At 41.4% G+C, this 13,722-nt stretch overlaps 1 protein-coding gene across 1 annotated transcript in view; it reads right to left on the bottom strand.

Moving 5' to 3' along the window:
• Window positions 1-7,368: 7,368 nt before the first annotated feature.
• LOC308293323 (ubiquilin-4-like) overlaps window positions 7,369-13,722 on the bottom strand; it is a 47,385-nt gene continuing 41,031 nt past the window's right edge. The window contains exon 11 of the mRNA XM_080735784.1: window positions 7,369-13,141. Within this exon, the coding sequence (XP_080591910.1) occupies window positions 12,989-13,141 (153 nt within the window). The 3' untranslated portion in view covers window positions 7,369-12,988. The remainder of the gene's footprint in view (window positions 13,142-13,722) is intronic.

Below are 13,722 nucleotides of genomic sequence, written 5' to 3'. Positions count from 1 at the left end.
ATGCAGCCCTCTTGCTATCGCCCTCTTGGCCTTACATTAAGACGCTTTCTGCCGAGACTTCCGTATTGTGATGTTGGGGCGACGGAGTGCATCTCTCCACTCCGACATGTCTCCTTTCCGACATGTCTCCATTCCGACACTAACCCTATCTCTAACCCTAAACCTAACCCCTATGGGAGTGTCGCCACTCCGACAATAAGAAGTCAATTTCGGAGTGGCGACATGTCGGAATGGAGAGAGCCTCCCGGGGCGACGGCATAAAACGTCTTACCGACTTGTCAGACAGTTCGGGGGGATGGTCGGCAAAACTGCAATAGCGGCTCTGCACATGCACAAATGCGAAATATAGCTCTCCGTAGAAGTTCTGCAAAATGTATGCGACTTCTTAGGAAGCCTATTAGTCCGTATTTTTCCAATAAAAAAATGTTTTACCAAGTGTGGGTTGGAGTGTCACTGGTTTGGTTAAACATGGCTGCACTTATCATGTGAAGTTGATCGAGTCCCCCATTCGCTCATACAAGGACATGATGTACGGAATGCACAATAATGCTTCCCAGCCACCAACAGGCGCTGTTGCAACTAACATTGCAGCAAACAAGGAAAAGCAGTACACTTGGTAAAAACTCTTTTTATTTAAAAATTAGGACTAATACATTAAACAAGGCTTCCTAAGAAGTCGCATACATTTTGCAGAACTTCTACGGAGTCCTATATTTCGCATGTGTGCATGTGTAGAGCCGCTATTGCAGTTTTGCCGACCATGCCCCCGACCTGTCTGACAAGTTGGTAAGACGCATCTGCCGTCTCCCCAACGTCACAATGCGGAAGTCTCGGCAGAAACGTCTTATGGAAGGCTAATCCGTCTGTAAAAAGTGCCCTATCCAGACCATAGATATAAAAAGCTAAGACACCTCATCCGCCGCTGCAGTTCATTGGGCCGACTGGTAAAACAGGACTGACGGAAGTGCGTAACTGTGGAAGGCACTCTGCCCCCTGCTGTGGGAAAGAGGGAGTCCCGCATCTGATTGGCCTACCGAGCCTCCCATTCTGTGAATTCCAGAAGCTTGCCAGTCCTCTTTTACCAACGCCCCAGAGCCGGAGGAGGATGGTTAAAGAAATGCAAATGCCCCTCTTTCCATGCCATACCTGAAGGCAGCATTCAAGAGCAGTGGCGTCAGTTCAAAGAAGCTAAGGTATGGCAACATGACTGGTGTCTTAGAAGACAGCGGTCATGTTGCCATACCTTAGCAGCAGGCATGATACATTTATTTTAAGAAGTGCATTCCATTTTCCCCTCGTTTCTACGGTTTCTTGGGCTGGATATGGCAGCCTGGAACGGTTGTTCAAGTGCAGCTAAACTTGGCAAGTAAACGTGCCACAATTAACAATAATGTATTGCACCTGTGCAGCTGACCTAACCTGGGAATATACCATTTTGTTAAGATGGGGAGAATAAAAGTGTGGAGAATATAATTATAATACCTTGTTAAAGTGACCATTTTGTAAAATTTAAAAGTAACTTTTATCTTCCCCCCTGGACCCAGGGTATGGCAGCTGCATACCCCTGCCATACCCAATTGACGCCCCTGTTCAAGAGAATTGCCTTGTCCAAACTCTCCTGAACTTGAGTGCAGCATCTTATGTTGAAAGAATTGCCCTCTCTGTGTAGAAATCCACGCAGTTACGCCACATCTCCAGTATTCTCCAGTGTTCACTTGATTATGCTTAGTTCAGTGTGGTATCAAACACCGAAAATAGCCGACCTCCAAGCTCACAATGCGTGTTTTCATTTGCTTCGTTCCATTGTTTTATCGCGTTTACCGTGCTAAAATATGGGGCATGCGTACAAGTGGCTAAATATGTATTAGACACAATAAGCCAGCAGATTATTGCTATTTACAGTAACACTTCTAGCCCCCATAAGTCACATCCAACCATGAAAGGTTGCGTTGTATCTTGGGAATGGGCTTATTCTGTGTAAAATGACACATTTAGCCACTTGTACGCATGAACCACTGAAATAAGAATCTCTAAAACAATAATAAATAGATATTATTTAATTACAATCTAAAATATGAACCCTTGTTGTAAAAAACTAAAGTTGTCCTTTAAGAAATGTTAGCCCCTGCCCCTCTTAACATTCTCTGCACGTCCCTGGTCCCTCCTCCCTCTCTCTCCCTGTCCATTTGTTTAGGCTGTTGTTGGAGGTTTGGGGTGAGTCTCACCTAGCAGGTGCATCCAGGAACTAGAGTATATTATGTTAACTTACACAGCAGCGTATATCCATTACCTGAGGCCACGTGGGTGCGTTGGGGAACTCCCTCCCTCCCTCCCTGATTCAATCCCCATTCATTTCACGGGGCTGTTAAGTCTGGCATCATTTTGTAGGCGGAGGAGAACTTTTGCCCCCCAAAAAAGGGAATCTTTTTACTATTTTTACAATTTACTAATTTTTCTTCTCTTTGTTGTTGAAAGGAAAGTGGTAGAATTATACTTTAGTCGTTATTTTTGTCTCGGATCTGTTGAAATAGCGAGGGACAGATATTGACAATAAATCTGCTTGGAGGTCTGACTACAAAATGATGTCACGCTTAAAAGCCCCCGGTACCAAGCTGCCATGAATAGGCCTACAATAACATACAGCAGGGGTGGGCAACTTTGATGATGGAGAGGGACACTATAGTTTCACACTCACTCCAGAGGGCCACAATGCATACAGTCAAAAATATCTAAAATAGACGATCTACAAGCTCAAAACGCGTCGCAATGCGACGCGTTTTGAGCTTATAGATCTATTTTTTTAATTGGAATCCTGAATTATTTTTGGCTATTTTTTTATTGGAATCCTGAAAATATTTAATTTAAAATGTTATATATGTTAACTTTATGAACTTAAATACAAATACATTAGGCATAAACAAAAGATTAGTACTGGTAATTACGCTACTCATATAGACTAAAGCGGGTCATATTTGCACGTTTCGAATTGTAAATGAATACCTGAAGTCTATCAGTTTTCCAATATTAACCTGCGGGCCGCATTGGGGGCCGCATGTGGCCCCCGGGCCGCCAGTTGCCCATGTATGATATACAGGCAGAGTACATCCACTGCGCTGCTGCAGGCCATGATTAAACAGAAAAAAAATGCATTTTCAGGACGGGATACCAATGTTATCCTATCATCAGAAAAGAGAACTCAATTTCATCATACAGGAGAATCAGTTGAAATAGAAGTAGGGATGGGACGATAAGCGATATTATCGTTTATCGTGATAAAAAACACTCACGATAATACTCATGATATCGTCCTCCGTCATGCACTGGGATCAATTCACCTTTTATTCGCTGAGCTGCATATCTGGTACCACTTAAACCCTCTGTAATTGGTAAAAGGTACTTATAATATATGTACTTGATAGTCTTTTTTCCACTCTCTATCAAATGTCTTTGCCAAAAAATAGCCGATCTACAAGCTCTTGTAGATCTGCAATTCTTTTTTGCAAATGTTCCGCCCCAGGATAATTAATTTTGATTATCACGATAATATCGTAAATCGCGATTTCTTGTCACTATAATCGTGATATGAATTTTTCATATCGTCACATCTCTAAATAGAAGGAGATGACAGAAATGGGCAAACACAATTGGAATGGGAGAACACTATATGCCTACAACTGAAGCTGATGAAATGGCTGAAATTGGCAACCCATAGTTTTCTGGAGAGACCCCTCTCTCAGAAGAGTCATTCACTTATACCCTAACTTTAACACTGAAATACATATTTGTTAAAATAACGTGTTAAAGGTGCTGAGTAAAAAGTTAAACCTCTATATTCTAGGGCATTCACCAAATATTCGAATATCAAAGTCACTATTCGACGTTGTTCACCGAAGTCGAATATTCGCTTATTATTATTATATATATATTTTTAAATAGTTTTCTCTTTAAATAATATATAGTTTATAAAACTTGGCTAGATAGGAAGTCATAAGAATGAGTTGTCAATGCCCCTCTATACCAGGGGTTCTCAAACCTTTTTAGGCTGTGACCCCCAAAATAAACATATTTGAACTGGGGACCCCCACCCTGACAAGCACTTGGAATTGTAGATATTACATTTAATGTGACTCTGTTCCGTAAATAAATATTGTGAAAATAGCAGATCTACATGCTCACAACGTTGCGAGGCGTTGTGAGCATGTAGATCTGCTATTTTCACAATGTTCGCCTCTTGCTTACTTAATATTTGACAGTTTGGCGAGTCCTGTCGAATATTCAACTATTCGAATACTTTGAGGTCGAATAATTCGAATAAAAACCACTATTCGTGAATGCCCTACTATATTCCAATAGTAATCATTTCTAGTATAGCACTAGCACCCATACAGTTTGATCAGTAACAGTCTTGCCATCTCTGCAGCTCTATAATGATAAAAAAGAATACATGATCTTCAAGTGGGTCACCAACTTAATCCAATCAGAAAAGAGAACCATGATGTATCAGTTTCAATTACAGTGTTCCAATTCCAGTTTTGTAGGCTCTTTCCCTGCCATCAAGGCCTGCCAAAATACATTTTAGTAGACTTTAGTAAACTTTTCAGAGGACTAAATAATGACTAACAACTAAACGAAAATGTAATTAAAAAGACTATATGACTAAAACTAAATCAAAGAGTGTGGTCAAAAACACTGATTAGAGCCAAAGGGATGCACAGATCCATTCTGGAAACTCCATGTTAGCCGGGGACCCACAAGCCCAAAAGCTCAAAGAATAGGGCAGGACCTGTGATTTTCTGCCGTACTTTTTATTTCAGTTCTATCTATTAGTTTGGTCATTAAGGTCCACAGAATGAGAGGCCTGCTCTGCCAGAAACATCGCGAAAAAAAGTTATGGCCATTTGTATATTCAGTGTCCCATTGACTCCACTACACTGTGACTACACAGGAAAAGAAACATATTAAAAAAAGAAATAAATCTGCTTTAAGTAGCATGTGAGTGGTCAAACTGGGGGTTCTTCGTGATTCTGAATCCACTGCAAGCATTTGTTTTGCATGAAAAACATTCCTTGGGCTACATTTCGACCCCAGAAAATTGTGAAAAGTGATGAGTCATAACAAAAAAGTTAAAAGGTGATGATTCATCACTTTTCACCGTTTTCTGGGTCAGATTTTTTGCCCAAGGAATGTTTTTCATGCAAAACAAATGCTTGCAATGGATTTTATTTTTCAAATTTGATGACTCATCACTTTTCACCATTTTCTGGGGTCGAAATGTAGCCCAAGGAATGTTTTTCATGCAAAACAAATACTTGCAATGGATTCAGAATCATGAAGAACCCCTAGTTTGACCCCTCACATGCTACTTAAAGCATATTTAAAAAAAAAAAGAAGAAACCTTTTCCTGTGTAGTCACAGTGTAGTGGAGTCAATGGGACACTGAATATACAAATGGCCATAACCTTTTTTTCGCGATGTTTCTGGCAGAGCAGGCCTCTCATTCTGTCGACCCAATCTAATAGATAAAACTGAAATAAAAAGTACGGCAGAAAATCCCAGGTCATCTCACATCCTGTAGGGGTGGGTCCCCTGACTATGTAATCAACCGTTTTCATACAATACAAAAATGGCCAGACATTCACAATTAAGTGTCATTTGGTTCCCTTTGTAATGAGTTTGCATCAAACTTGAAAATGCCACTTCAAACACACACAGCAGAATTCGTTTCAGAAGAAGACGTACCTCACACATATGGGTAGGTTTTTAACGATTCCTTCCCTAGCGGGCCGATTTGGTCCGTTACCTTTTAACAATTCACACGTTCAAAAACAATCATTTTTGATAAACACAATATTAAAGCATACATAAGTACTGCATACTAGGGCATTCACGAATAGTGATTTTTGGTATTCGAATTATTCGACCTCAAAGTATTTGAATAGTCGATTATTCGACAGGACTGGCCAAACTGTCAAATATTAAGTAAGCAAGAGGCGAACATTGTGAAAATAGCAGATCTACATGCTCACAACGCCTCGCGTTGCGAGGCGTTGTGAGCATGTAGATCTGCTATTTTCACAATATTTATCTGGGAAAACCGAGCCACATTAAATGTAATACCTACAATTCCAAGTGCTTGACAGGGTGGGGGTCTCCAGTTTAAATATGTTTATTTTGGGAATCGCAACCTAAAAATGTTTGAGAACACCTGGTATAGAGCATTAACAAATTCATCCACCAGGGGCATTGACCAACTCATTCTTATGACTTCCTATCCAGTCAAGTTTTATAAACTATTTTAAAGAGAAAATAGAAAAAAATAAATAAGTGAATATCCGAATTCGGTGAACGTCGTCGAATAGTGACTTTGATATTCGAATATTTGGTGAATGCCCTACTGCAATACATATTATTGTAGTGGATCTCAAAGTGGTCTAGGGAACCTCTGGGTTACGTGTATAAATGTAACCAAATGGACCCTGACAAGTCTGTAACTCGGGAGTGTGCAAATGGACCCGTAATTCCATTTGCACACTTTGTAGCGTTATTCTGGTCCTTGAGATTAAAACGCTCGATAACCTCTGGTATTGTAATCGCACAGCAGACGCGAAGTCCACATAACGAGCTCTAAAGGTCGTTGCACACTGCTGCGGCCGAATATAGGAGCGAATTTTGGAGCACGCAAATAAAGAAATCAACCTCAATTTATGTCAAGCACGTTTGCACACTGCCGCCCGTTTCGTTTTTTTTTGTTTTTTTCGTCCACTGGGTCCCTTGCTCTCTCCATCTCTACCTTGCCCTGAAAAACACATTTCGCAAAGAAAAAAACGCAACAGTGTACATCCAGCTTAACAGTGTAGATCAGGGGTCTTCAACAGGGGGTCCTCCAAATCTTTGTGTGATAGAAACCTTTTTTTTCTTCTTTTTTTATATTAAGCACTTGAACCCTAGCGTCCATATTCTGAGGACTTTAGCCAAAAAATAGCAGATCTACAAGCGAGCTTGTAGATCGGCTATTTTTGGCAAAGAGCTTTGGTGTAGAGGGGAAAAAGAGCAGACCAAGTACAGAGTGAACGGTCAAGTTTGACAGTTCAAGTGGTTAAACAAATTGACATGAATCCAAAATACACTGATGATTGTGCTGTCAAACAATGAAACTATATGGAATCTATGAACATGTTGTGGGGGTCCCTGCTTCATCTCTCTCTCAACTAAGGGGAAACCGGTTCCAAATGTAATGGAATCCATTCCCGTTCCTTGGGGGAGGTCCAGATCCGGTTCCTCCGGTTTCCGGATCCCCAACCCTACCTCACGGCAACAGTTTCTCTTTCCCCAAATAAATCAATGAATGAACGGACACAAAGCAAACCGTCTCTTTTTGACCAAGTTTTTTGTTTTATTCTTTTTAGTACAGTACTGTTAAAAGTTAGTTCCGACATGTTGAATTTGGGAGATGGATTTGTATTTATTTTTTGTTGTTTGTTCCAGCTGCGGTCAATAGACAAAGCAAAGCTATACAGAGCCCCGTTGCCACGGTTCACCACAACGACAATTCTGAGATTTTCAAAAGCGAAAAAAAAAAAAAAAAAAAACTAAAATTATCATCAATTGTATTTATCTTTTTACAGATGGACGATCGGTTAGGACCGTGCCAGTAGAAGAATGTAAAGCCTCGTCAATGTAGCATTTCAATGATTTCCAAATTTTTATTTTTTTCCTTCCTTTCGATACGATGATCATCTCTCTGTCTTGCACCAAAAAAATAAAGAAAAGAAAGAAAAGAAAAGAAAGAAGAAAACCTATTAAGAGAGATAAATCAGATAAAAAGAAAAAAAAAAGCTCATTCGTTTTCTGTTTTCTTTTTTTTTTTTTTACATTTCTTTTCATGAATTCTGCCTGCATCTTCTGCTTGTGGTGTTGGGGTGGTGGGGGGTTTACTCTGGTAACTGATTCATGGAGGAAAAGGATGCTTTTCCGGACTGGACAAATAATGGACGCTGGGATTGTATATCGCTAGCCTCATAGCATAATTGCACAAGTCGTTTTTTGGGCCAAACTGACATTTCTGCCCATCGCTACTCTCCAAACAATGCTGCATCATTGTGCCTTAAATTATTGACTGCTTTAACCAGTGAAAAATAGCAGATATACAAGCTCACATCTGCTATTTTTGAAGGATTTCAAAAGACACTTATAGAATCGGGTCGAAATTCTAATTTTCACGATTTTGGAAAAATAGCAGATCTACAAGCTTGCAGCGTGGCACTCGGTGCCGCGCTGTGAGCTTGTATATCTGCTATTTTTCAATAGTTAAAGCATAAAATAACGATACACAATAGTGTGTACCCGTTCTGAATGGGTTAATTTGACCATGTCCTAAAACCATTGGTTCTCGAACGTCAACGCCTTAACTTTGACATTAACAGGTCCATTTGGTTCCATTTGTATACTGTCAGAGTTACATACTTGTAAGGGTCAATTTAGACCTCCCTAAAGGAACCCACAGGGTCCCTGAAATCCACTTTGTTGACTTTTAAGTCAACTTCTCGACAGCGTTTGTTTTTTGTAACGGGCATTCTGATAGGCTGAGAACATTGGCAATAAGGCAGGATGACTCAGCAGTGTCAGAAAGGCAGATAAACGTGACTGAAAAAAGTTTTGTTTTTGTTTTACTTTGTTCCCAACTCATCTAGGTCTTACTCAATCCAGACCACAGATTATTTTTCTCCCTTTTTTTTTTATTAGCTTTTTTTCCAAAAGGAGTAAAATGGAACATGTCTGGCAAAACTGTAGTTTGCTGTGAACGGTAAATACCTGTTAATGTAGATACATCCGTGTACTGGAAACAATTTGTATTCTTGAGTTAATTTGACCTTTTGTAAAAGAAAATAAAGTGTGATGCATCCTTATATATTTTTTTTGTTTATTTGTGTTTGCCTTTAGTTGGAAAATAATTTTACTCCATGTTTATTTTTTTTGGGGTGGCAAGACAGTGATTTTATTTTAGTCTCACCTGAAATCTTTACAAATTATGCTACGAGGCTCAACGGTACATCACAGGTGGTGGGAGCCGAAGGGAGGGGAGGGGAGAGGGGGGAGAGTAATTTGACGAAAGTGGTACTCTTCTAAAGGTGTGAGAGCACGGAAGGCACAGTAGCAGTGCCTCGAGAAGAAGAGAGGAGGGAGAGAACGAGAGAGAGAGTAGGGCTGTCACAATTATCACACAATCGTCTAAATCACAATTATTTGATATAGTCGCAATTATTTCGTCATGATCGTTTACGGTTATGTTATGTTGAAAAATGTTCATATTGTCAAACATTTTCAAAAATAGTGGAAATAGCAGATCTACGAGCTCACAACGCGTTGTGAGCTCGTAGATCGGCCATTTCCACTATCAATGTTCTTTTTCAAGTATAAAGTTGTCAAATATGTTAAGTAACTTCTTTGTACATTTAGGTCACGTGTCATATCTGCCACGTGCAACTTCAAAACCTACAAGGCAAACAGAAATGTAATTGTCAACGACTGGAACGCAATTAAATCGCTAATCGCAATCATTTGAGTGACAATTAATCGCCGTGTAAAATGTCATAATCGTGACAGCCTTAAGAGAGAGAGAGAGGGAGGAAGAGAGAGAGCTCTCGCTCTCGGCTGAGAGACTCCCTTAATCTTAGTCGGGGGAAATGAGCAGAATACCTGTCAAATCTGGGAATAAATTCCTTACCAAACAATTTCTTCACCAACGTGTTCGTAAAGGTGTCTAGTAACATATCTAACAAAGATTGAAATGCAACATCCCAAGCTAAATGTTTGACAGCTAGGGTAATTCTGGGTCTCATTCACTTACTATACATGTACTATAAGGGAAAAAATCACTTCCAAAAATATGCTTTAAGTGGGATGTGAGGGTTCTAACTAGGTGTTTTTTTTTTTTTTTTTCCCTTATAGTACAGTGTATAGTAAGTGAATGAGACCCAGAATTACCCTAGGTGTCAAACATTTTGCTAGGGATGTTGAATTTCAATCTGTGTTAGATGTGTTACTAGACACCTTTTACAAACACATTGGTGAAGAAATTGTTTGGTAAGGAATTTATTCCCAGGGTTTTATTCAAATTCCCTGACTATCTGGAATGACAACATCTCAACTTTAGGGAAGTGTGGGGGGGCACGGAGAAGAGGACGCTCCTCAAGCACTCTGCAATAAATAGTGAGGGGGTTGTTGCTGTCGCCGGGCAGGATTTGCAGCGTAGTTCGCCAGACCAGTGTTTCTCAACCTTTTTTTTTTTTCTGCATGGGCACACTTTTCATGTCCCAAGAACCCATGGGCACACCAACATAATACGGTGGTGTAAATGTCGTCACTGTCGGGAAGAAACCTTGCATCTCCAAGTTTCAAATTTGTACGTTTCTTCGCAAAGTAAAGCCCTGCTTCATCATACAAGGCCGTCGCACAACAGTAGTGAAAACGGCAGATCTACAAGCACATGTGTGCTTGTAGATAAGGCTGTTTTCACTAGTTTAAATCATTTTTAAAATGATAAATACAATACTGGCTTTCAGGCAGTTTCGAGGGGCACACTTGACCCTTCTCAGGGGCACACTTGACCCTTCTCAGGGGCACACCAAAGGTCCCCAGGCACAGTGGTTGAGAAACACTGCTCCAGAGGGTGGGGTGGGGTGGGGGCGTCTTCGTAAAACCAAACCGCGCCGTGTGAACCAGGGACCCGTCTTATTCACGAGGAACGACCGATACGTATCCATCGTCTTTGCAATCCCATCTCTTAACACATCTACTGCCTCTTAATCTGAAGGTTGCTTGGTGCCTCGGCGCCACGTCGTTTCCTCCGTCGGACGCCGCTATTATTTTGAAGGGCCGGAAGGGGGTTGTTTTTGTTTTTTTGGATTATCACTTGACGGCAACGATTACGTCATCTAGTCACATGACAGTGTGGGACAAGAAGAGGCAAGATGGCTGCGCCCTGCCTTGTGCCTTGTTTACATTTAGATCTGCTGCAAAATGTCTCAAAATGGCTATTTTGTTTAAATGAAGTTTCTTTATGGGCCTCTCCATTGACTTAACATTGAGGAGCTTCACTTCGCGTGCACGCCCAACGTGCGTTGTAAACAAATCGCCGACATTACCGATGCGAGCGGGACCGGAGCGACATTAAGTAATAATATCTTTACTGTATATACAGTAAGATTCACAGTCCTCACCGTCAACGGCGCCATGGTATTAACCCTTTCAATGACGGTGAGGACTGTCAACGGCGGCGAAAAAGTTAACCTAATGTTCTTTGGGAAACAATGTGAACATTTGTGCAAGTCTTTGAATGTTTTTGGCCCAAATCTATAAATGTCTCCTAAATCCTTCTAAGGTTTTGGAAAAAAACGCACATTTCTATATGTCGACCCCATCTCAAAATAGTATGTATCGGGGAACCCCCCCAGAAGCAAATATTTGAGATACAAATGTTCGCTTAAAAAATAAATAAAACATATTCAAAGATTTGCACACATTTTCATGTTTTCCTACAAGCTCACAGCGCCGGGCCCTCGGTGCCGCGCCGTGAGCTTGTGTATCTGCACAGCGTTGACAAGGCTGTTCCGAGTTAAATAGTGATTTCTCCACAAAGCTCCCCTATAGTCGGGGATCCACAAGCCCAAAAGCTCAAGGAATAGGGTTGAACCTGTGATGTTCTGCCGCACTTTTTATTTCTGTTTTATCTATTAGTTTGGTCATTAAGGTCCACAGAATGAGAGGCCTGCTCTGTCGGAAACATTGCAAGAAAAAAGTTATGGCCATTTGTATATTCACTGTCCCATTGACTCCACTAAAAATATTAAAAAAAAATCTAAGGAAAAAAAAACATGTGAGGGGTCAAACTAGGGGTTCTTCATCATTCTGAATCCATTGCAAGCATTTGTTTTCTTTTTTTTTTAATATATTTCTAGTGGAGTCAATGGGACAGTGAATATACAAATGGCCATAACTTTTTATGCGATGTTTCCAGCAGAGCAGGCCTCTCATTCTGTGGACCTTAATGACCAAACTAATAGATAAAACAGAAATAAAAAGTGTGGCAGAAAATCAAAGGTCGTCTCCCATTTTGGTGACCGGATCCCTGGCTACTAAGACTGTCAGCAGGTCTTCCAGTGGGTTAGTCAGCTCAGCGGACCATCCAACGCATCGGGGGGAGAAAACGACTGCTTCTGTGTTCCATCGGTGCCTGTACCAGACCTCCACGAGTTGGTCTACAAGCACGGCGGGGCCGACACTTTTCATCGTGTACTTGCGAAACTAACCCTCTCGGCGGGCCGTTCCGTCTTGACCGCGGCAAATCTTGCGTTCGGAGGAGGGGACGACGTCAAAACGGCGGTTGGTTCTTCCGTTCGCCCACTGAAAACAGTCGGGAGCAGCCCCGCAACGAGCCGTGGGAGTGGGTTCAGTCCAAACTCTGCAACAATTCTGTTGCCCTTTATTGGCAGATCATTGGTTCTCAAAGTGGATTCCAGGGACCCTGTGGGTTCCTTTAGGAGGGTCTAAATTGACCCATACAAGTCTGTAACTCTGACAGTGTACAAACGGAACCAAATGAACCCGTGGTTCCATTTGTACACTGTCAGAGTTAAGGGGAGACCTTGACATTTGAGAAACACCGTGTTAGATGATGCCCGAACTCGAGAAGACAAAATAGCGGGCTAGCGGCGGCGGTGGCGGAACGGGATAGCGATCTAAAGAGGAAAGCAGTAGAATTGGGGGTGGAGGGGTCATACATATCCTGCCCAAGATTCTTCTTCTTCTTTCTGTCAGTTTGGGATCGATTATTTCTTTTCGGTTCTCGGTTCGACGCGAGATGCTGCGTGGTTGGTTGGTGATGAATGTGTGTGTGTGTGTGTGTGTGTGTGTGTGTGTGTGTGTGTGTGTGTGGATGAACGTATAGGTGTGTGTGTGTGTGTGTGTGTGTGTGTGCGTTAATATGTCTTTATGAGGGCTGTGAGCCAAGCAGTCTCTCGATGGCGGCGTTGATGTCTCCCCCCGTGGCGATGAGCGCCTGCAGGTTGGCCTCGCGGTTGATGAAGCCCATGGCGTTCAGCTGGTCCAGCTGAGACTGGAACCGCACCTCTGGGGTCTGGGTCTGTGTGTGTGGGGGGGGGGGGGGGGGGGGGGGGTTATAATGTTACACCACAGTAGGGCATTCACAAATAGTGATTTTTAGTATTCGATTATTCGACCTCGGAGTACTCGAATAGTCAAATATTCGGCAGGACTGACCAAATATTAAGTAAGCAAGAGGCGAACATTATAAAATAAATAGCCGATCCACTTGCTCAAGCCCGTAGATCTGCTATTTTCACAATATTTATCTGCGGAACCAACCGAGTCACATTAAATGTAATACCTACAATTCCAAGTGCTTGTCAGGGTGGGGGTCCCCAGTTCAAATATGTTTATTTTGGGGGTCACGGCCTAAAAAGGTTTGAGAAGCCCTGATATAGAGCATTAACAAATTCATCCACCAGGATCATTGACAACTCATTCTTATGACTTCCTATCTAGCCAAGCTTTATAAACCATGAAAAAAAAATGATTTAGTTTCAGTCAGTCTTTTGAATAAAATGTCTTTTAGTTTTAGTCATAATTTAGTCACCTGAAAAGTTTGAAGTTTTAGTCTAATTTTAGTCGACTAAATATCATACGATTTTAGGCGACTCTACA

This window comes from Nannobrachium achirus (assembly GCF_963921795.1).
Source record: "Nannobrachium achirus genome assembly, chromosome: 10".
Taxonomy (NCBI): domain Eukaryota; kingdom Metazoa; phylum Chordata; class Actinopteri; order Myctophiformes; family Myctophidae; genus Nannobrachium; species Nannobrachium achirus.
The sequence above is the reverse complement of the archived record's forward strand: the minus strand, read 5'-3'. Positions and strand labels throughout refer to the sequence as shown.